General features: G+C 52.0%; 2 protein-coding genes across 19 annotated transcripts in view; one reads left to right on the top strand and one right to left on the bottom strand.

Annotated features, from left to right (window-relative positions):
• The window catches only part of PPARA (peroxisome proliferator activated receptor alpha), a 72,950-nt gene extending 55,060 nt beyond the window's left edge, over positions 1-17,890 (top strand). For 6 of the 13 annotated variants that reach the window (XM_072843529.1, XM_072843518.1, XM_072843528.1 and 3 more), the window contains 5 exons: positions 686-824; positions 1,580-1,782; positions 8,259-8,706; positions 10,845-11,234; positions 11,900-17,890. In XM_072843529.1, the coding sequence (XP_072699630.1) occupies positions 686-824; positions 1,580-1,782; positions 8,259-8,706; positions 10,845-11,092 (1,038 nt within the window). In that variant the 3' untranslated portion in view covers positions 11,093-11,234; positions 11,900-17,890. Of the gene's footprint in view, positions 1-685; positions 825-1,579; positions 1,783-8,258; positions 8,707-10,844; positions 11,457-11,899 lie in introns of those variants that run through there. The other 7 variants (XM_072843521.1, XM_072843524.1, XM_072843519.1 and 4 more) reach the window with 3 other exon arrangements.
• On the bottom strand, positions 144-23,309 carry CDPF1 (cysteine rich DPF motif domain containing 1). 6 transcript variants are annotated; one of them, XR_012039071.1, is made up of 5 exons: positions 22,656-23,105; positions 21,513-21,624; positions 19,264-19,406; positions 873-1,994; positions 144-741 (listed from the first exon to the last, which is right to left on the bottom strand). XR_012039071.1 is itself a non-coding variant. In XM_072843534.1 (5 exons), exons 2-5 carry the CDS (start codon positions 22,766-22,768, stop codon positions 17,697-17,699), a joined length of 483 nt encoding a protein of 160 aa, XP_072699635.1. In that variant the 5' UTR covers positions 23,112-23,309; the 3' UTR covers positions 11,660-17,696. The 6 variants fall into 6 exon arrangements, 5 of the variants coding, with proteins under 5 accessions (XP_072699635.1, XP_072699632.1, XP_072699631.1 ...); XM_072843534.1 differs by lacking the exons at positions 144-741; positions 873-1,994 and adding exons at positions 11,660-17,811; positions 23,112-23,309 and having other exon boundaries at positions 22,656-22,768; XM_072843531.1 differs by lacking the exons at positions 144-741; positions 873-1,994 and adding exons at positions 11,660-17,811; positions 23,175-23,309 and having other exon boundaries at positions 22,656-22,768.
• Between the last annotated feature and the right edge of the window lie 544 nt (positions 23,310-23,853).

Genomic DNA, 23,853 nt, shown 5'->3' with positions numbered 1-23,853 from the left:
AGGCCTGCCGGACCTGTGCCACCCGAAATGTGCGGGAATGAGTGGGAAGCAAATGGGAAAAGGAACCAAAGCAAACGCAGGGGCCTTCACAAGCCTCTGACCATGAACCTGTAAAAAAAAAAAAAAAAAGCTACTTGCAAAGTGGCGTGTCCTAGCTGGCGGGCCCGAGTTCCTTTTGTTACGTTTTGGTGTTTACACAGACGAAACACCGAAGCTTCTTACTGGGAAGAGTTTAAGATGCTTTGGTAAAGTGAGAACATTATTTACAAATGGTTGGCCTCCTTTTAGTACGGTATATTATCATTTTTGCCTTTTTAGGGAGTTCATATTCTCTTACAAAAAATGCCTAGAAACCTGGACATGCGTAGGAGGGGGAAGGTGACACTTATACGAGTCAGAACGGGACTTGGTGACTCTGGGAGACTATAATTGTGTCTTCCCAAGCCAGACAAGGATGCCTTGAAACTACTTCGAAATTTGCTTCGTTCTGTTAGTTCTTCATTTTACATGTCATGAAATTTAAATTTTTCAGTTTGTCCCAATTAAGGCAGACCACTTAGAACGATTTTACTAATTTCGGGCCTCTTGCAAAGTACAATACGTGAGCGACAGGAAACGTGAGTAGAGCCACGACATTGACTCCCTGGCATCCGTGGCCCCCCCCAACCGTGCATCCATCCCACAGGGTTTCTTCCGGCGAACCATCCGGCTGAAGCTGGCCTATGACAAATGTGACCGCAGCTGCAAAATTCAGAAAAAGAACCGGAATAAGTGCCAATATTGTCGTTTCCACAAGTGCCTTTCGGTCGGGATGTCCCATAATGGTAGGTAAGGTTGTCTAGCGTGTTCCCCAGCCCCATGCCTCAGCTTACCTCCCGTGTCTGGTCGCCGCCGACTGCATTCTGAGTGAATGCACGGCAACACCACTTAGGGCCCAGATCATTTTGCGACCAGAATAGCCTAAGAAGGGAAAAGTCACACAGCCGAGATGCAGCAGAGCTCCTGGAACTCCTCTGAGACCCTCCACACGGTAAGACTTCCATTGAAGGCTTTCGGACCCATTGCAAACCCCTGGGTGGCCAGATTGGTCACAGCATCTGCACGGAGCACATGTTTTGTAAACACCGTCCCCCATTGCGGATGTCATTATTCTGAACCTGTCCTGTCATTTTAGAACATGCCAATGGCGATGCAAAGGCAAGTCTAAATGACTAGTTCCTAGCAGGTGCATGTCTATCATCTGGACAAAAAAGAAAGGTGTCACCTGAACTCGCCCTAGGGGTCACTCCCATCTCCCTGAACTAAGGGTCAGTTTTGGACATAATGACAGTAAATGACCTCCAGCCAATCCTGTTGCCCAAATGAGTGACGGTGTTGCCTTTCCTTTTGGCCTTTGGAAAAACCCCAGGATTGAAGGAGGGTTGGGTTTTCTTTTCCTCTCCCCAGAGCAGAACATTGGCTAGTCCTGAGGGGTGGCTTTTCGTCCATGGTTGATTCCCGGGGCATGCACTCCACCGGGCCCGTCACTGCCGCACGCCAGAGACCTCACCTCTGCTCCCGTTCTCTCCCGTGTCTCCAGCCATCCGCTTTGGAAGAATGCCACGATCAGAAAAAGCAAAACTGAAAGCGGAAATTCTCACTTGTGAACAGGACCCAGAAGACGCAGAGACAGCAGATCTCAAGTCCCTGGCCAAGAGAATTTACGAGGCCTACCTCAAGAACTTCAACATGAACAAAGTCAAAGCCCGGGTCATCCTCGCAGGGAAGGCCAGCAACAACCCGGTAGGTGTCCTCGCTGCTGCTTCTCATCTGGCCAGAGGTGGCTTCTGGGCTGCAGGGTAGCTGGAGCCTCGGGGAGGGCTGAGGAGGCAGCGGTGTCTGTGCCCTGGGCAGTGGATGCAAGCAGCAGTCCAGAGGCCGCAGCTTCTCAGCAACCCCATCCTCTGGGTTCGCTCCGCCTCAGAGCTCCTAGCAGCCAGGTCACTATGATGACTCTGTAATTAATGCACAAAAAAAAAAAAAAAAAAATTCTGGTTAATAGCTTAGTGATCTTTCTTAGGTACATTTTTTAAAAACCTCTATTTTTTCTTTTTCTGTTTTTAAAGATTTATTTATTTATTTACAATAGACATAGAGAGAGAGAGGCAGAGACACAGGCAGAGGGAGAAGCAGGCTCCATACAGGGAGCCCGACACGGGACTTGATCCTAGGACCACAGGATCACGCCCCGGGCCAAAGGCAGGCACCAAACCGCTGAGCCACCCAAGGAACCCCTATATTTTCTTAAATCTCTATTTTCATGTCAGAAAATGAAAGCATTTTCTTCTATTCAGCATGTGTTCTAGCATCCTTGCCCTAAATCTCCTTCCTCCTCTCTGACCCCCACTGCCCCGCGACCCCTCACCCCTCACTCCTATGTCTTCACTGAAAAGGCAAGGACATCTCTGGGTTTAGAAAGGGCTGTTTGTTTACAGAGACTTTATTGTCATCTCTGGACAGTTCTGGGCCTTTTCTGCAGAACACTCGGCCCCCTGCCCTGCCACTCGCCCCCAGCCCTGCACCCTGCCACCTGGCCCCACAACCCGTGACCGGTTCCCCACCCCGCAGTCAGCACAGTCTCTGTGTCCGGTGCAGAACTAATCTCAGAGCTGCTTCAAAGAGGAGCCGGCCCAAGGTTGGCTAATGAAGATATTTTGCCTTTTTCCTACAAGCATGGCGAAACAGGTTTAATTCGTACTAATGAGTAGCTTAAACCAAGCCTGATTGGGAATTACAAGCTGGAATTTTAGTCACAGGAAAATGAAGTATTTCACAAGCTACTTACTTTCATGAACAAACCAAACCTCTCTTTTACTGAGTCTTTAATTCTTCAGTAAAATTCTCCAATTAAATAGGCTGAGACATTACAGAAGGGCTAGAGCAAACTCTATTAAATTGGTAAAGCCACACCCATGCTGGGAGGCCCCAGGGGCTTTTATAAATTAGACCCTTTCTGGATCACACGGGTGAAAGCAAAGTAACCTTTTAACTTTGAATTTCTCTCCTGGAAATGATTAGGAGAGCCCCATATTATAGTAACCCAAAATTCTGATCTCTTTGAGATCTTCTCTTTCTGTCTTGGGTTTTTAGAATTTAAAGGGACCTTAAAAGTCGACTTTACTCTTAACCAAACACTCTTAATATTAATTTCGTTCCCATGGAGTATCCTTCTGCATACCCCACTGAGATCCACACGCTCTCAGAAGGACCCCCATTGCCCTTGGCCCCAGCTGATACCATCTGAGCAGTTCCTCTTGGGGAGGAATCTGTATTTTGGTCTTTTTTTTTTTTAAGATTTTATTTATTTATTCATGAGACATAGAGAGAGAGAGGCAGAGACACAGGCAGAGGGAGAAGCAGGCTCCATGCAGGGAGCCTGATGTGGGACTCGATCCCAGGACCCCGGGGTCATGCCCTGAGCTGAAGGCAGATGCTCAACCCCTGAGCCACCCAGGTGTCCCTGTATTTTGGTCTTAAGGAAATAAATAAGAGACTCAAAATCAAGGCTTGGGCTTCACCGTACACGGGGCGATGGAGGGGCACAGGAGGACAGAAATCAGCGTGTACTGCTAGGGGACAAGTGCCTGCTCCTGCCCTCCACCTCCGAACCAGAGACTGCGGGCCAGTCTGAAAGGCAGCATGCAGGTGTGGCCTGTGTTCCCATGATTGTGCTCTCTACGCCTGCGACCACCTCCCCAGATCTCTGCATGATGAGGTCATGTCCCTCCCCCGTCTCCCCACCCAGCCCAATGAGGCACTTCTGGGGAGCCTGGAGCTCCCAGTGCAGGACACAGCCTCTGTTTTCCTATTTTCCATGGCCTCTAGATCATGTAACACAAGACCTGCAGCTCGCCTAGAACTGGTTAGGAGGCTCGGTGAGCCAGGAGAGGGATGCTATGGGATGGTGGTGGGGAAACGGTGTTGGAGGAGGAATGAAGCTGCTGGAAGCACGTAGATTCCATTATTTTGGGGAAAAGATGGGTTTTAGCTGAGGGCAGGGAGTGATGGGAGGGACAGTGAATGTTTCTGTCTGGTCATGGGCTGGTTTGAGCACTTGAGATTTCAGAACCAGAGGCCAGGAGACGGCCAGGGTCCCAAGTCACCTGGGCAGAGCCTATCAGGCCCCTAATCACCTAGATATTGCTCGTCAGGTCCCTGGTTGGCCCTTGACTCGAGGACGGCAGGGGTGGAAGCTGAGCTGACACACAGAGGACAGGCTCACCAGTCCCATCTGAACTTGGCTTCCAAAAGTCATGCTTTTCAACAGTGTCTTAGAAAGTTGGTGTGTTGACATGTGAGGTGTTAAGAATGTCACAGGAAGACATTCCAGGAGGCCACAGGCAATGAGACGGTGAGGAGCGCTGAAGTCTGCACCTCTTATGTGAGGTTTGCAGCCAAGGGCCCAGGCCGCAGCCCCGTGCAGGTGCACTGCACGCCCGCCCCTGCTCCAGCTTGCTTCTGGCTTTAGAAGCTCGTTGCGCCTCTGGAACCCAGGGGAGGGTGTTCAGATTAAAAAAAAAAAAAACAATTATTTAGCGCTATTTGTGCGACAGTCATATAGTAGTACTACTGCTACTTTGTAATGTCACAAACATGTCACAACTTCATTCAAATGAAGGGGACAGCGTATGTTTGTCTCAGAGATAAACAGAGAGCTCGGAATTGTCAGGAATAATCTTCAGAGTCTTTGAGTGTCTTCAGTTATGGAAAATCTGTGTCCTCTGAGAAGATAAGTGAATTTTAGACAAAACCATGAGTCCGTTGCAGAAAGCCAGTAACAGAGTCAAGTGTCTTATCTGAGAAGAATGAATGAAGCAAGGGGATGAATTTTTGGCATGTGGCTGAGAATAGACTCTAACACTTGTTTTGAGAAGGCTTACCCCCCCCCCCCCAAAAAAAAGAAGGCTTCCCACATTACTCTCAGCATTTTGAAATCTTCAGGACAAGGGGCCTTCTGGGCACCATCCTGAAATGATTCACCCCATGGTGGGGTTTTGCCCACTGTGTTCTGTTGAAATAGTATACCCATGACTTCAGTTGCCTTAAGATTGAAAAATATACTTAATATTTTATACTGTTTCTAGAAATGTGTAGTAAAACCTAACCAGAAGCTTATTAAATGGTTTCATCCAAAGCAATTCTACCAATCACAATTAAATTCTTCCTGAAAGATGGTGCTGCCTGACTTTATGTGGAAAATACTATTTAGATGTATGTGAAGACGAGTTCTTGTCAGTATTGTCATTAACACATACAGAGCAGCGTCAGGTGTGAGTGCAGTGATAGTTGTCAGTTAGGGGAACCTTCTGGTCTCGGTGGGGCATAATTTGTGGGGGAGGCTGGGTAGCTTTCTCCCTCGTGCTGTTTAAACTCGTGACAACATGCTTTATTTATCTACAATGACCACCTGTGATGTCAGATACATTCATTTCCAAACTTAAGTATAAAAGGCGCATTCCATAGTTAAATATAAGCAGCATGGATTCTTAAAAATAGTCTTATCAACAGTGTTTATCAAGTGTGTTAGTATATGCATTTTCTCTTGAGCTTCCATAAACGTTGGTTTCTTAATGTTAGCACTGGTTTTGAATTCAGATGGTTTCTAATTTTGTCTGTTAATGAGGCCCTGCCTTCTTAAAATCCAAGTGATAATTTTATAAAAGTAAAACAAAGTATTTGTACCAGTCGCATCCCCATTTACGAGAGTATGTTTCACATAAAACTAGTCCTGGGCGGGTTTCATGGGTGTGTGTCCTGTTTCACGAGGCCTGGGCCTCACGTTGGCATTTAACGCCCCGCTGTCACTCTCTTGAAATTCTTCATCATTTTTGTTTTTTTTTCTTTTTTTTTCTTCATCATTTTTGAATGACAGGCCCCATGTTTTCATTTTGCTCTGAATCCTGCAAATTCTGTGGCCAGTCCTGCAAGATACTCTAGTGAAGGATGCAAGTCCTCTGTGATCACACACTTGGGGCACCGCTGCCTGGCCTGGCCTGTTGCTGAAGCTTCGCGGTGCATCCGTGCTGCGGTCGAGGTTTTCGGAGGCCCTAACTTCACAGAACTCAGCATTTCCCAGATGTCTTCGGGCCACACAACCTTTGTTTTTAATGCTTTTATGTACTTTTTTACAAAGCCAGTGATACAGCCAAGGTGGCCTACTAGCGTGTTTACTGGAATCGAAGGGTTACTGCTATGTATCCTTCAAGAGCATCCCTCCCGTCCACCCTAGAATGTTCATGCCTTTGCTCTGAGCTACTTCAAGTGAAGCAGAACTGCCCCCGAACAATGGTAACGTGGCCTGCTTCTTCCAGTCTTTGGAGGGAGACAACTTTAGTGTTCCTCAGTCACACTTGAGATATTCAGGACTCAGGCTTTTGTATTCAGAATGTTTTCACTCGTTCGTGGGTAATTTTTATTTTTATTTTATTTTATTTTTTTTCGTGGGTAATTTTTAGAGTATCCCCTTTCTTCAGATGTAGAATCAAATTATTGTTTTGTCCAACCCTGTATTGCAAATTCTGATTTTGTTTAAACATTTCAGAGACAACCCCTTGCCATGTGCCAACACATCTGCCTTGCTTCTGAGATAAGTACGCCCTCCAGGTGCCCTGCAGGTGGTTTTGGGCTATGGTTCTTCCAGATGCTCTTGGGGGCCCAGAAATAGGGACCACATCATGCCACGGGGCCACATACAGGGTTGGTGATGTATTTTGCCCATTGGCAGAGTGAGGCTTAAAATAACGAGCTGCTTATGCATTCCACATTTAAGTATCCTGGTAGAGGGACGCCTGGGTGGCTCAGCGGTTGGGTGTCTGCCTTTGACTCAGGGTGCGATCCCAGATTCGAGTGGTTCCCACATTCGAGTCCCACATCTGACTCCTTGCAGGGAGCCTGCTTCTCCCTCTGCCTGTGTCTCTGCCTCTCCCTCCCTCCCTCTCTCTCTCTCTCTCTCTCTCTGTCTCTCAGGAATAAATAAATAAAATATTTTTAAAAAATGAATAAATAAATAAAATCTTAAAAAAAAAACTATCCTGGTAGAAATGGAAAATAATACTTTGGCCCGCCTTGTTACTGATTGGTAGAACATATTATAAGTCAGAGAGATCCCTCAGAGCCTGGCATTTCTTCTGCTCTGCACACAGATCCGGTGTGTGTTTTGGCCAACAGCACAAAACATTTATGTCCGTTCTCCTGTGCCCCACCAGATATATAATCCCTTCCGGGCATGCTGGCTTCAAATAATATGGCCAACAGTCTCTTCTTTCCTCCAACTGGATCCTTAGAAAATGGCAGGACCCGTGGGCTTAGAAGCAAATGGTAAGGCAACATGGAAGTTGCCAGCACTGCGGTTCGGTGCTTCTTCCAGAACACAGAGCACCAAAATGAAGATTTTAGTCTTACACACAGGGAAACGAGGGTGCTTCAGGTTTTTCCCAGTTTATCCCTAAAGAGCAAGGGCTTAACAATGCTTGTTTGCTGATTGCTACGCAAATGCCAACTTTCTGAGTTCTGTATGTTTACTCCCCAAACCTAGTCACATGGCAGTCAATGTCAGATAACGATGGTTACCTCCAAAGTTCATAAAATGGTAAAATTGAGAATTCTTGCGGGATGAGCGAAAGAGGTGAAAGCACAGATTTTTTTTAGTTATAAAATAAATAAGCCCTGGGAATGAAAAGGACAGCATGGGGACTGTTGTCAGCGGCGTCGTAGTTACGTTGTCTGGTGACTCCACTCCGTTGGAGCGGGCACTGCGTGATGTGTAGACCTGCTAAATCGGTATGTTGGGCACCTGAAACTCACATGACACTGTGTGTCACCTGTACTTTGGTGATAAAATTTTAAAATTACTATAATTAGGGCCATCGCAGTAGTATTTAGGAGTTCAGAGAATATTATAAAATATTCAAAGTGCTTTGCGAATACTCTCTTCTTAGCTATATTGCTGAAATCAGGACTTCACTTTCACGGCGATGAAATCCCCACTTGGTGTGAGGCAACGATGATTACTGTCTTACTGATATATGCCGTTAGTTCTCTCCGAATGTCTTTGTGTCCCCAGCCAATTCTGAGGTTACTTCAGGACAGAGACTGCGTTTTGTTCACATTTCGCTTCTCTGCAGGTGATCTGCAGACAGTGGCTGCTGATCAGCTCACCGATAATTAAGAGGACAGCCTACCAGCAGTTACCTGGCTCACTTCCATGTCTTTCTTTGCAGCCCTTTGTCATACATGACATGGAGACGTTGTGCATGGCTGAGAAGACTCTGGTGGCCAAGCTGGTGGCCAATGGCATCCAGAACAAGGAGGCAGAGGTGCGCATCTTCCACTGCTGCCAGTGCACATCTGTGGAGACCGTCACGGAGCTCACGGAGTTCGCCAAGTCCATCCCTGGCTTCGCGAACTTGGACTTGAATGATCAGGTCACTCTACTGAAATATGGAGTGTATGAGGCCATATTTGCGATGCTGTCTTCTGTGATGAATAAAGACGGGATGCTGGTAGCCTATGGAAATGGCTTTATAACTCGTGAGTTCCTAAAGAGCCTAAGGAAACCGTTCTGTGATATCATGGAACCAAAGTTTGATTTTGCGATGAAGTTCAATGCACTGGAGCTAGATGACAGCGACATCTCCCTTTTTGTGGCTGCTATCATTTGCTGTGGAGGTAAGTCGTTGACGTAACCCAGCGCCGTGTCACCTGCAGCCTCTTGGTGCACACGTGCATCATGCACAGTGGAGCATGCGCTGGCAGATGGGAGGGCGTCTATGCCCCTACATCGCCGCCGATTGGAATTCAGTGAGATTTATATCCTATCATATCACATAACAGCATACATTATTATATATAAACACATAGTTGTGCAGTAAATGAATATGTCCCATTCATAATTATGTTGTATATGTAATATTCTATTTGTAATCATAATATAATCATATCAAACATAATATATTAGGTGTAATGGTAATATAGTTTTATCTAATATATTTAATATATATTAGAAAGAATTATGTTACAATGTACAGTGTATCATGTTACTGTTATATAATTCTATTATTATAGTGTTATATCCGTATTATAGGCAGTATTCTATAAAGGGCCGTACAGATGTTAGTGCAGTTTATTTCACCATTGGTATATTTATTCCATTTCATAATGAAAAATATCAGTAGCTCACTGGCAGTGTTTGCAGTTTGCTTTGCCAAAGGAAATGGATCCCAGTGAAGGAAAATCTGGGCCTCTCTGCAAGGAAGCTGGCTCTGCAGCTCCCAGAATTTTGGCTCAGTGTCATGTTCCTTTAAATAACCCTGTCCTGGTATAAGAAGGTCATCCCTATACCGTAAACTCAGCTGACCTCACCCAGCCCCCAGGGAGGCCAAGGGGGGTGACCACCGACCACTGCCGCAAACTGCCAGAAGCTGTACTGTCCTGCACGGTTTGCTGACTTGCAGGGCTGAGGCTGGCCACAGACGCCCAGACGCTGGAAGCCCCACAAGGCCTGTTCCTGTTACTGTTCAGCTGCCCCCAGTCAGGTGGAGGGAGTCCTTCTGCTCTGGCAAAAAATGTAAAATGCAAAAACAGTTGTACATAATCTACATTGTCCTTTGTATGCTCGAGATGTAGTGCTGTGAGTAAAAAGCAAGCGCACAACCATTTATAGGTAGTACGAGCAGAGTTTTCTAAAAGAAGTTATAATCGCTTATCAATCCCGGGGCGCCCGGTCAGCTCAGTCAGTTAAGCATGTGACTCTTGATTTCAGCTCAGGTCATGATCTCAAGGTCGTGAGATCCAGCCCCACATTGGGCCCTGCACTGAGTGGGGAGTCTCACCGCACATGTTCTCCATTTCTCTCTCTCTCAAAAAAAAAAATCATATATCAATCCTATGTACAGAAAAGTGTCTGGTGTGGTATACCTTAAACCTTACGAGGGGAATTCACTTTGTTTTTTTAATCTCTCCTTTTAAAAAGTTAGTAATTATATTCATTTTACAACCCCAGAAAAAGCAATGAAAAAGTCCACATCCTTAGCAGCACTTTTAACAACCCTAGTAAGGAGTGGGGCCTTAAAGAGAGCACTGCCTATTGGATGGCAGTGGGGACAGGGAATACTCTAGACCAAAGACCCGTGTGCCCAGGACGTGTGCATTCCTCTGTCCCAGGAGGTCTGGTGCCTGCGGTTGAGCTGCCCCAGGGAGGGCGTGTGGTGTACACGTTGAACTGCCTGCACCGGATCTCAGGCATTCCTGGGGCTCGTCAGCACCCCATCGAGGTAGCATCTACCACTCACATCTCACTCCACTGTCTATGCAGCAGATTCATATTGGAAGATTCCTAGCATCTGTTCCCCTAACGAGTGCTTTTTACCACAAAACCCAGTCTAACGCAATCCTTAAAACAGTGGTGGAGAACTTAAAACTGAATATCTAGTTTTGATTCAAGATGTATTTCATTTCATATTATACAAAACTGGTTGTTTTAATCGTCATCAGAATGTCTGATTACTCCTATGTTTTGGGTTTTTTCCCCTAATTGGTGGTCATCAAGGAAATCCAAAATGAAAGGGCCATGGTGTAGGATAGCTGGTCGACTTAAGGGAGTACAAAAATACTTAGGATCGAGTATTTGTCCTGTCTGCGCATTAGGCCCAGTGACTTTGGAAGAATCGAGGTCTGTCTTCCCGCCGAGTCAACGTTATTGGAAGGCAGTGTAAGAGTAAGAATGTTTGGTCTCCCGAACCCATAAACAGTTAGGAGGTGTCCGTGGGAGGTTTATCACAACCGTCTCTTATTTCTTTTGAGAATAGATCGCCCCGGCCTTCTAAACGTGGGACACATTGAAAAAATGCAGGAGGGCATTGTGCATGTGCTCAAACTTCACCTGCAGACCAACCACCCGGACAACATCTTTCTCTTCCCAAAACTCCTTCAAAAAATGGCAGACCTCCGGCAGCTGGTCACCGAGCACGCACAGCTGGTGCAGGTCATCAAAAAGACGGAGTCGGACGCAGCCCTGCACCCCCTGCTGCAGGAAATCTACAGGGACATGTACTGACGGCTTGAGAGCGAACCGCACGACAAGCAGCTCTTCGAGGACTTTTAAAGTCGACAGCACTACAAATGAAAACTGGGAGCAATGCCTGCTTTGCACAAATTCCACCATTTTCACCTTAGAGAATGGGACGGATGAGCCCTAGGTAACCGGAAACCTAGACCACATTTCTTTCTTTTTCACATCAGTACTTGTAAGAGCGTGCCAAGTGTCGAAACGCCGGTGACAGGTAGCTGATAGGCAGTTCTTGGAAAATTAAGGGGAATGATGCCCAGCAGTCTGATTTTAACTCACTTGATGTTAATCCATGCAGATTTCTTTATATCACATTAGCCGTGTAGCCTTGAATTAACTGGTGACCTTGAAATACGTGGTCTGTCTTCTCTTTCTGCCACCTGTTGACTCTTGCGCTCCTTTGTATCGTTTTGGAAACTAATCAGCACTTTTTAACTTTTATAATCCTGTAAATCTAGATGAATCCAAAGGTTAGGTTATTTTTTAAAAGCAGCAAAATATTTATTGGGGAGACTTTAATTCTGTTTCCTGAATTTGAAGAAAGACAACATGCTGTTTCTTTTTTTTTTTTTTTTTTTAACATGCTGTTTCTTAATCAGAGGATTTGAAATTTCCAAGGATTATTTGATAAGCTATCCAAATGCAACAGTCGGTCGGTTTTCACTGTGTTGGGGGTTGTGACTTAATAGGCAGGAGGGCCTGTTTCTAGGTTTGTCTAGAAGATCCCAGAAAACTGAGTCTCAAGACTCCCCCCCCCCCCCCCCCCGGACTTGACGCTCTGCTTGTTTTCTCCAGCTGGTGTCTGTGGTCCCGTGGTCAGCAGGAGCAAGACAAACGGAGACTGTGTCAGCTCTCCGACCCTCTGACCTCTGTCTCCTATCAAATCTGAACCAACCGAGTCAGGTTGTTTGGGGGCCATGATAGTGTTTTCTTGGGGCGGGGGGCAAACCGACAGGTTGGTTGCCAACGTGTCTTTGGGCCCCATGTGTCAAGGCAGCTCCTTGGTCTTTTCCTGTGTTGCTTTTTAAAATACGCAGCTTTATTTTTTTAACCCTCGGTGGTGGTAGCTGCTCCTGGGAGTGTAAAAGATGAGGCACACGGGCCTTTATAGTGTGGGCCCGGGGGCAGGGGGACCATGTGGAGAATGAGAAGGGCAGGCATAGAGTTCCTTCATGTGACAGTTTTCCAATTACGTGTGGAGGGTGGTTTTCCCAACATCTGAAATATTTGCTTCAGCCTTAAAGATCATTTCTTAACCTGGGTCTAGTTACAAAAGCAGTGCTGATGGTGGTGATTGTCCAGACTCTTTCTGTCCACCATGGTAGGTACATGTCCTGTCAGAGGAGGTGCAGCAGCCCCACCCTCCAGGCTGGGCCGACCGGGGTCCCTGAAGTGCAGGGGTGGGGGTCCCAGGCCACCTGCCTCTGACCCCCTGCCTCGCAGCAGCTCTTAGGACCTGACCCCACAGGGCGCTGTCCCCTCCGTCTCTAGAAAACTTGACTCTGTAATGTTGCTGTGATTTGCTCTTGAAGAATGATTAGGGTTGAAGTCAATAAAGTTCCCAAGATCAGCGTCATGGAAATGCAACGGGACAGAGAACGGTAAAACAGTGGGCCTTCACCTCGGAAAGGCGAACGTGACCACAGGCACATGCTTTTCAAAATTAAACCTTACTGGTCGTTTTCATTCTTTGTTGCATGATCCAGTCAGAGGATCTGTTGGAAGCAAACAGAAGTATTTCCACACGTGAACAACAGCAGTCAAGAGATCATCCAAGGTCAGAGGGAGGGCACACGTGTGTCATTGTTCTTCTCCACCTCTTGGGCTGGTGAGCCTGGAGGGCCGTGGCTTGACCTGCACCAGGTCTGTGTCCCGTCCATGCCACCACTGGCCTGTCTCTCCTCACATGGCCCCAGACAGATGCCATTCACGGATGTGGCCTCGGAAGGTGACCCTCGAGACCCAGGCTCCAGACTCACTGTCTCTGTTTTCATAAAACTTATTTTTAAAAGCTCCTTATTTCATGCATTCTGCGGGGACAGCCAGTCTGCGGAAGGCCCAGGTTCTGCATTCCGAGTATTAGTGAGCATTTGGCTCTCCTGGGGCCCAGAGAGGCTACCAGCCAGGATCCTGGTGAGGCCATGAGGGAGGCTGCAGAGACCTCAGCTCGAAAGTCACTTGAGTTGGTTCACTTTTATGGATAAGTACAAAAATCACAGATTCCCGTTCATTTTAAATAATAGTCACTGTTTGCCACACAGAATATCTGAGCCACCTAAACAAAGATTTCTCAGGCCACCGACAGTCAGATATGGACGAACTATTCACCAGTTGAAAATACCATAGCATTTCCAGGAGGGACCCGTTAAAGCGCCCCTCTTGCCCGCTGGGTTTCAGTAGACGTCAGCATAGAGTGCAGTAGATACAGCAGAACAGGTTCGAGAAGCCTCAGACCGGAGCATGGAGCCCCTCCTTTGCTGGGGAACTCAGCACATGGGGGCAGCCCCCTTGTCACCACCTTGACGCTCTTCCAACAAGTCCCTGTTTGTAGCCACCAAGTGCCAAACGCCTGCGAGACCCCAAAATTACCAACAGCCTTTGTCTGCAAGGGCTGACAAGGACAAATCCAGGAAGCCAGCCGGCCCTCTCCCTCCCCATCCCTCAGCATCCCTTCTCCTCCTTCTCCCCTCCTCCTCCTGGGCCTTTCCAGTCGGGTGTCCCACACTCGGAATTTTGCCCCTGCCACCCTGAGGGCTGCCCACACCGGTGGCCGCTTTGGTGAAGCCCAGCATCGACAAAACTAGGATGCTTGCAATTGCGTCAGCGCGAGCGGGAGGCAGGAGCACTTTGGGTATCACCGCAGTGCCAGTCACCTGCTCCTCTTTTCCCGCCTTGCTCTCAGCTTCCCCTGTGGCCTTCCTGTCACTCGTGGATGAGATGCCTCTAAAGCACCTAAAGAGTAGGTGTACGTGTGTCAGTAAGAATGTGAGGTCCAGGAGGAGAATCCGGTGCACGGTGCCTTCGGGTACCCATGGGAGGGCTGCCCCTCTTTCAGAGGGACTCTCTTCCTTTTAAGAGCGAGAACGTCTCTCTCTGCAATGCGGATGCATTTCCTACACTGGGCTGCGTGAAGCTCCGAGGAAACGAGCGGCCTCCAGGATCCTGCGGTGGTTCCGGAGACAAGGCAGCATCCTAGGATCCAAGCAGAAGCTCCAGGCACAAGTAAACTCCTTTGTTCAATGTATGATGATAAGTAAGCTAATAATTTTGCAACTACTGTTTCCCCAAATCTCCAGCATAACAGCTACCTCAGTAAGATACATCGAAAAGCACAGCTAAAATTAAGGTGCGTGGAACACTCGGGGTCCTTCTGGAGCGTCTCCCGTCCGATCGTTTATGGTTAAGACTCAGAAGCTACACACCTTTGTCTGGTTACACACCGACTAGTGGAAGGCCGTAGGACTTCTTAGAGGCACTTTCGTTGTTTCAAGGGAGCCTCAAAGATAATGCATGTTGTGGGAGTTGCGTTCCAGCATGACCGAGGTCTCGGAGAAGTGGAGCGGCCACCTCCTGCAGTGACCCACGTGTGGAGGGCCTCCCCTGCCCTTCAGCTGGCTCCCTAAGCCTGTTCGTAGAGGGACCCCAGCCAGAAGAGGCTGGAAGGAGATGCCTCCGGGCACACGCGGCCGGGCCGTGACTCTTCCAAGGGCTCCCTACCAGTAGATGCACCTGTGCCCCCATGCTGCCTCCAGGCACTTCTGCCTCATGCCCCCCCCACTTCTTCAAACCCCAGTGGCACCAAGCACATTTGATACCTAACCGCTGGACACAGGATGGAGGGTTTTTTGTCTTGACCCGGCGGCCACACCTGTCTCTGGAATGTCTTGCAAACTCGTGTCAAGAGGGTGAAGGTGTCCGTCAACCCCCCACCGCAGGTGTCCCCGGAAGGCTCCCTTGCTTAGAGCCTTCCTTTGAAGTTCTCGGCAGTGGGGTCCACTCAGGATGGCGAGGACATTCTGCTGTCCGTGGAAGTCACAAACTGAGACCGCTGCCACCAGCTGAGGGCTTCCTGGGTTTTCCCCACATATAAAGTCTTTATGGCGTTGGCGCTGCCAGGCACTGGGCGGCTCCAAAGCCAGGCTCTCTGTACTTGCTCTGCTCCTGTGAAAGTGGCCCAGCTTCTCTTTACTCCTGGTCCAAGCTGATTTATAGGGTTCCCCTGGGATGAAGGATTCTTGCCAGGCTCCGAAGGTGGAGGTCGACGGTTTTGCTGGGATATATATAGTTATATATTTAGGTGCCATTTTAATAGAATTCAGGGAAATGATCCTTGACCCCCACAGCCTGTAAAATGCACCAGAGTAAGAAGAATAGCAGTGACTTTCCGTCTGACTCAGGATATAGGAGATCCACTACATTTCTCTGGAAACCACAATGCAAACTAGAGGTGGTATTGGAAGTTTTATAAGGGAAAAAAAAAAAAGTGAATCATCATGCATTAAACAAATTACGGAATTCCATCCATTTTGCTGGTTTTGTGGCGTGCAGGGGGTGTCTTCAGTCTCCGCGGAGGGGGCTGAGGCCCCTAAGAGCAGCGGGAGTGGCCCACGCATTAGGACAGTGAGGGACAGGCTGGAGGCCAGCGTGCGTTGCCCGGGCCGCCTCCTAGGGCCTGCGGGGGGCTCTCAGCTCACCATCTGCTTCTCGACATTTCAGTCTGAGACACAGACGAGACGGGTGCCACTGATGACAACCCCACCTCTCGGAAACCGGGGGTTGGGGAGGTGACCATACAGTGCAGCCCAGCTGAAGCTCAAACAGCCACATCCTTTTGGAGTTCTTTGCCAAATGGAACAGACCAAACTGCATCCATGTTCGGGGTCACATCTTGATGGAAGGAGTGGAGAACGTCAAGGACTCTAATGGCCTGTAGCTGTTCAATGCACTATTTGCATTAAAAAAAAAAAAAAAAAACTAAGAAACTGTTTTTTCTTTTTTCTTTTTGTTTTTCTTTTCTTTCTTTTTTTTTTTTTTTAACACATCAGAGATAGGGTTAAGACTTTGGATCAGGTTTTTTTCATTTAAAATGTTTGCTAATTCGGGTCAAATGTGAAGAACGTCCCCAAGTGCTTCTCCAGAGAAGGGAATGTACTAGCCTCCTCCCCCCTCCCCCTTCTCCCCACACTCAGCCTCTGAACTTGGCTGATTCGAGGAACCGCAGCATCCAGCAGACCCAAGTGCAGACCTGCCCTCCCCGTGAGCTTGGATGTGAGGGTTCCTGGCCCCAAGGGGGTCATTTGGCCTCAGCATGGCCCGTGCAAGGCAAGGAGGGGGGGAGGAGTCAAGCTTCAAGCCCTGAAGACCAGTGAGTGATCAATCCTTCCAAAGTAAGAAATCATTCACTTTTGGAAAACCATCTTTTAAAAAGCACAGACGGTCTGTTCCTTTTTTTCTTAAAAACAAACAAACAAAATGTACCTCACAATACGTGAATACCACTCGGTACCCTTCTCAGTAAGATCACAGTATTTGTATTTGAGTGTCATTTTCCTACACTGTGCGGTGAAAAGAACCATGTTGATCGCTGTATCTTAAATACTGTGATTCAAGTTCAAGATAAATTTTAGAATAAATATTTTACTAACTTATAATCACGCATCTAATAACAAAGGTTTGGGTTCTTTTAAAATCAGTTGACATATACTCTTAGTAGCCTGGCTCTTGGAACCTACTGGAAACACGAAGGACGCTGGGCTAGAACAGCCGACGTGCAGTGGCACACGTGTGTGCACACGGGCACACACGCGCACACAGACATGGCTTTTCATCTCTCCCGAGCCACGCAGAATTCATTTCCCTGTGTAAATCTGTCCCCTTCATCAGGCGTCACACGCAGGAAGCACAAGCAAGCCTGTTGCACCGTCCCCCGCACCCCCTCAAAGCCGGGAGGCCAGAGCCCCAGGTCTGAAGTCACGAAGTGCTCGCGCAGCGTCCTGAAGACCCAAACTCTTCCCGGGTGGTAAGCCGCCGTCTGCGCTTCAGGGAATTGTCACCTGTGGGTTATTACCAAAGAACTCAGGCAATCCAAAACCTTCTGACAGGGTATTTGCACATCGGGTTCTCTGTAGCCCCTGGACAGCACCCCCCGCCCTCCCCCCCCCCCCGAGAAGCACACAACGGAAACCACAGGCCCCGCCAGGCTCCCACGGCTCGTTCGTAGTATCCTGGTGGAATGTGTTCTTGGGGTCCCCGTGTGCTACCCCCAGGGTCCCCAAGGACGAGGGGAGGGCATTTGGCCAACACGTGTCAGAACATCCAACGGGTGCAGGTTTCCAAGGCAAGATCTTGGTGTGTCCCTCATTACCACTTAGGTGCCTTATACTCAGATGACAGACCCCTCGTCTTCATGCTAAACGGGGGCAGCTCCAGAGAGATCCTTTAGAGCGGGTTCTGGTGTCTCAGTCAGGGTCGGGGTCTGGGGGGGCCTCTGGAGCCTCAGGGAGCAGGGGTGGGCTCAGAAGAGCAAATGCAACGTCCCGAGTCACGTTAACCAATAGCGATTCCGAGCAATTAGAGGACTAGGACTTTAATTTCAAGAAATCTTCGGTCTTATTCTGTTTCCTGCTAGGAGGTTGAACTGATCACATCTGTTGATCCAAGTCCTGAGTTGATGGGAATGTACGTATCTGGAATGTCCTGCTGTAAGACTGATGAATGTAAGGAGTTAATTTCAGGGTACAGTGTTGCCTTAATGGTTTTAAAAAATAAAACTATTTTTTAAAATCAGTCGGTGAGTTCTGAGTGATGCTGGGAGGCAAATATGTAGTGAAAATCCCCGTCAGCAGCGTCTGCCCTCAGCCCAGCGTGGCCCCGCCCGCAGGGGTCTTCGCCTCTAGGCAAAGGCACAGCATGGACCTGGGACAGTGTGGCCGCAGGATGACAGCCATTTGCCTGCAGTGATGCAGGGGAAGCGTCTGGAAATAAAACCCAGTGCGCAGATTGGCTGATAAAAGCTCTTTATTCGTTCTCCCCTCACCCACTGCCGAGGTGGGGGCCGCGGGAGCCCCCGGGGACGGGTGCCCGTGGGGAAGGAGTGCCCCAGGGCCAGTGCTGAGTCTCCCGTGGAGAGGGGCAAGCGAGCAGCTCAAGTTCCGAGGCCCTGCAGGAGGGCGGAGGGAAAGCATCCCTGTGCCTGGGAATGGGATTGGGCCTGGGGCTGGGGCCAGAGCCCGCGGAAACAGAGGAGACTGCAAGTGGCAACGCCCAACCCCCAGCCACGCACGCCAGGTCCGAGTGCCAAGGGGAACATCTGTCTTGCAAATGTTTCAAAACATTAACTGGTTCTTTGGGTTTTTAATTATGAATCTAACACATGGTCAAGATTTAAAACATTATCCAGGTATCATGAAGGTGTGAAGTAAAATTCCACCGGCCCCAGGCCCCCTAATCACCAAGTGCAGCTGCCCACACCCCTCAGGCACCTTCCCGCAGGTCACCTCCCTGTGAACCGTCCCACTGAGTGACGTCTTCACTGCGTGGACTCCACTCCCCGGGATGGGGAAGGCACGCGTCTTCACTCCAGCCCTCCTGCCTCCGTGTCAGCACGGGTGGCACGACCCCCAGCGCGACCAGAGGTCCTCCCCACACTGGACCAGGACAGTGGGCTTTGTCCCTTCGCTCCTGTGTCCTCAGGGCCAAGGGGAGCAGCACGTCACTGGAGGCAATTCCTGGATCTGATGAATCCGCACAGGGCCCTCCAGGCCTGGCCCCGGGTACACAGAAGCCAGGGGATGACCTGGAGGGGCGGCCTAGAGGTCCAGGTCCGGGGAGGGGGGCGGAAGGCCCAGCCGGCCCAGCCTCGGCTTCCCTCGGTGCCGGTGTCTAGACCTTCGTCAGTTCCCGCCCTGTGGTCTCGGCATCGAGGAGGCTCTTGGACGCGCGAGGCCTGCCCCCCGACGGCCTTCTCTGCCCACCTCCCGGGCCCCTTCCTACTGCAGGCTGGGCCCCTGCTCTCTGCAGACGCTGCTCCTGCCCGCCCCGGGATGAGGCTGCCATGACAGCTCCCGTACAGCCCCATCCCTGCCGCGGGTGCAGAGGCCTGGCTGCCCAGGGGCTCCATGAGAGGTGCCGCTGCCACCCCCGCACCTGGCCGCACTCACGTCCGAGAGCCAGGCTGGCTGGCAGGCCTCTTCGATGGAGCTTTCCTTTTCTCCAAGTCTTGCCGGATTTCCTGAGGGAAGGCGTCCATGTTGTCCCGGACACAGGGGAGGCAAAATCTCTTGGAGTAGAATAAACTGCATTCCTGAAAGAGGCCGGGGAAGGATGCGGGCTAAGTACCAGAGCGGGGAGCACAGTGCAGGCTTCTCCGAGGCCAGCCCTTGGCCATGTACAGGAGCCGGTGGGGAGTGGGGGGGTGGGGTCAGCTGGGCAGGGGGTGGCCAGGATGGGGCGGCCAGGGCCAGAACGGCACAGGGGACAGCAGGGCCCAGGGCCTGGCCAGCCACCTCCAAGAATGGTCATCACCTAAGAGGAAAGACCATAGAGGGCTGCCGGGGAGCAGAGAGCCGACCTCTATCAGACCCCACAGACAGTGGGGCGTCGGGGGTTCTGAGCAGGTGAGCATCACCCAGTGAGACTAGTGAAGGTGTCAGAGAGCAGGCCCGGGTCGACCAGGGTGGTAGGGCCAGGATGGCGTGGAAGGGCCCTGGGGACTGCCCGGCTCCATCACGGGTGAAGTGATAACAATGCATAGCAGCAGCAGAGCCCAGACCTAGAGAGTCAGAGACCCGACATCCCCTCCCTGGTTATCAGTAGTGGGCAAGGGTTCGGCGACCACCGGGCTGGGGGCAGCCACACACACCATAAAGGCCAAAGGCAGGTTGCTGGTTTGGGCGGGAGGTCAGATCTGTGCAATGGGGGCCACCCTCCCTTGTGCCCATCCTCTGCCACTCAACCCCTGAGACCCACTGCCCAGGGCCCCATCCACAGACGACTTTCCCAGACCCTTCTGCAACTGGGTGTGGCCACATGGCTGGGTCTGTGTCGCTGGCAGCTCTGCGTCACCTCCCGGGCATGCCCTTTGAAGGGATGGGCATGTGCTCCCCGTCTCTTCCTGCTGGTGGGAGCACAGGTGTGATGGTGGGAGCTGCAGCAGCCTCCTCAGCCTCAGTGGATGCTGTGTGCTGAGAATGGCAGCAGTGCCTTTCCAGGCGGCACCACCTGCTCTGGATTCTCACATGTACAAAAAGTAAGGGAAAACTGTTATCATCAGGCCACTGTATTTTGGGGGCTCTGGGTTCCAGCAGCTCAGAGTGTGCCTCGGCTAAGACAAGGCTGTCCTTCCTGCGGTGCTCAGAAGAGATCTGTTCCCATGTAAGAGAGGGGACTCACTTGCCACCAGCCAAGCACTTCATCCAACAATGCTGGAGACCTCGGATACCACCTGGAGCACCCTCTCCTCTGCTCACCAAGTACGGCCCAAAAGTGTAAGTGTGGCATTCAAGGCTTCTCCCCCTCCCTGGCCCAGCTTCCCTTTGCAGTCTTATTTCCCAGCTGCTTCTCTCCCGCTGAGTCCTCCCAGCCACCCATCAGCCACCCATGTCCTTGAACACCCAGGCCTCTGCCTTGCTGCGGCTTCCTCCCACCCTGCCCAATCTTGTCATTCTGCCCCTTCAGGGACAGAGGCTGATGTTTAAACCTGGCCTGTGACAGCAGCCTTGCCCGCACCTTGCCCCCTCGCAGAGTGCCCAGGGACTACTGTACCGCTGGGTCACTGGGGTTACAGCAGCCACGCTGCTCAGCCACACGGCCACACCACCGCCCATCCCTGGGGTTTTCAACAGTAGGCTCACTCCCCTGGTGGCCTGGGCCTACTCAGCCTCCCTGAACCTCCGAGTCCTCACCTATGATATGGGGCCAACACTGGTTTGCACAGCTACGTTCAGGGCAGGAATAAAGGATCCTGCACTGGTGCACCAGGCCCCAAGCACAGGGCCTGGCCCACAATGAATGCTCGAGAAAGCACAGTTCCTTCCTGGGGAAGGTCCCTCCAAGAACAAGTAGGAAGAAGGTCACCGTCCCACAGAGAGCAGCCAGTGGCCACAGGCACGGTGGGGAGGGCCAGAACTGTCCACACCCACTCCACAGCCAACACGGAGACCCTTCGACCGACCCCAGCTCGCCCTTCTGCCTGTCTCCTCACCTCTGCAGGTCCTACCCATAACCAGGTGGACCAGCTGCCCCCCCATGTGACTTGGGGGGCTCCTACGATCACCGAGGCAAGAAGGGGCTGATACTCAAGCCGTCCTTGGGAAAGGCTCACATGTCACCTTTCCCACGGCCGTGTGCAGGGTCCCAGCCAGAGGAAGGGAGGGAGGGGAGGCAGCCCTGGCCCACACAGCTTACCCACCGGGCTCACGCACACCAGCCGGCTGCATAAACTGCATCGAGAGCCGAGGACCAGGAATCTGTCCTTGTCTGGGGTGAATGGGTCCTTCATGACGTAACTCTCCTCCAGGAGGCTGCAGGATGGTAAGTGACGCCAGAGGTCAGAACGGCCTGAACCTCCGTTGCCTGAAGCTTGGCAGTAGCATGGAATGGACCTCACCAGGGCCTGCATGCCTGGGTGGGCTCACAGGAGGAGGGGCTGGTCCCCCTGTGCCACCGGGTAGTAACAAAAGAGCAAGCAATCGGGGAGCAGGTTGGAATGGAAATCGGAGCTGCTCTCGGCTCTGACAGCTGCGTTGGGAGAACCACTCCTCACCCACCAAAAGTCAGGTCAGTGCAAAGCAAGGCCCCACCCCCTACCTGCCCCACTAGGACGGGTGCACGGGGCACAGGGCTCATCCCTACACTCCTAGCATGCGGACACCTACTCTCAAGCCACCCGCTCCCCCACACAGGGAGAACCAGGGCGCCCAACACTGTGTGTCAGGTCCTGGCCTCACCCTGCACATCAAAGGAGACCAACGGGATTCTGTGATGACAGCCCAGGTTCCTGGTAAGCAGAGGAACCCACCCAGGAGAAAGCCCTGGCCCCTGCCACCTGCCCCACTGAGTAACACAATGGGTGAGCAACGTACTGGTCAGCTTCCTCATGACACGGCATTTGATGAAGGACAAGTTAAAGGTCATGATTCAAATCCCAGGACCCACTGGCTCTACTCAAGGTCGGCTCTGGGCAAATTTACAAGAAGCTGGTCCTTTGGACTCACTTCCACCCGTGCAAGGGGGGTGGACAGGCTTTCCACTCAGAAAGTACGTCCACGGGAACCAGGAGGAATGGCAACAAGGCTCAGCCCCAAAGGAAAGGGCTGCCCCGGGGCCTTTCACTCCCTCAGGGACAGTGCTTCTACCCCACAGCGGGAGCAGGTGTTGGGCTCCGGGTGGAGTGGGGAGGAAGGGGAGGAAGGGGTGAGGGCCTTGCCCTGTGCCTCCGCAGGGCCCCCCTGCAGCGTCCAGGGCCTAATAAAGCACCACCCAGGTGTCAGACTCAGGGACCGCCAGCCTGGGGCCTCCTGGGCCAGCAGCCCAAGGAGCCAGGTGTACTCACACGACAGAGTGGGTGTCAGGGGGCTTCTGCCCCACGTAGCTGTACGGCGCTGTCAGGGCACAGAGCTGGCACTTAAACACGCCCAGGGGCCGGCGCCCGGCCTCACCCTCCATCTGCAAGCCCAAGACACAGGGCATGGCCCCCTGAGAACCAAGCGCTGCGCAGTCTCCAGGCCTCCCACTGCTTGCTTCTGACCCCCAAGACCCAGGGCACCCCCTACGGACAAGGACCCCCGGTGCACAGGTGCAGAGCCAGCAGGACAAGCTTCAACACAAGGCTGGCTGCTGGCTTCAAACCTAGGGGGCTCCCCAACACACTCCAGCCGGCACCCCGACCCGGGCGTCCATGCCCAGGGCGCACACAGGGCGGGGGCAACGGCCGCGGGCTCCCCCACGTCCCCACGGGGGTTCCAGCCGCTGTCCGGCGGGTCAGGCCCCGGGCCCCCGGCCGTGTTGCCTTCTCCCTCCCCTCGGGCTTCGGGGGCCGCGCCCCGGCCGCCTCCCGCCGCCGCTGTTTCACCCGCGCAGTCCTGCCTGCCTCAGGGGCCCCGCCGCCTGCGCACGTCCGGGTCCGCCCCCGGGGCCTGAAGCCTCCGCCGCCCAATCCCGGCCAGCAGGTGCGCACCACGCGGCCCTCGGCCCACGGCGCATGCGCGACCCGCCTCCCGCCGGCACCGCCCCACGGCGCGTGCGCAGCCCCGGCCCCGCCCCCCGACGGCCCCGCCCCCGACGGCCCCGCCCCCGACGGCCCCGGGCTGGGGGAGGGGCGGGTCTTCCTCCGGCCGCAGCGCGGTGCTGGGTGTCGCTGTAGTGTGTCCCCGCGCCGGGGCTGGCGCGACCCGGTCCCAGCTCGCCGGCTCCGTGTGCCCCGCACCCCATCGGGACCGGCGGGAGCGGCCCCGTCCACCCCGGGCGGCGGACCAGATGGGTTCACAACGCGCCCCGCCCTTGCCCGCGACCCCCGCAGACGCCGGAGGGGAGCTGCCCTGCCGAGCCCCGCCCTGCGCTGGCCCCGGGGTGTCCCTGCCCCAGCCTCCCCTGCTCGCCTCCAGGCCCCCCCAGGCCCCCCTGCACCCGCGAAGCCCTGCGCAGCCTCAGAAGCCAGCAGGCCTGCGGTCTGGGGCTTCCTCCCTTGGGGAACTGAGAAATCAGGAGTATCTGAGGCATTTTAGTAATCCTGGAATAACAACTAATCCTGG

This window comes from Canis lupus, chromosome 11, assembly GCF_048164855.1.
Source record: "Canis lupus baileyi chromosome 11, mCanLup2.hap1, whole genome shotgun sequence".
Taxonomy (NCBI): domain Eukaryota; kingdom Metazoa; phylum Chordata; class Mammalia; order Carnivora; family Canidae; genus Canis; species Canis lupus.
Note: the sequence above shows the minus strand (reverse complement) of the source record. Positions and strands in the feature narration are given on the sequence as shown.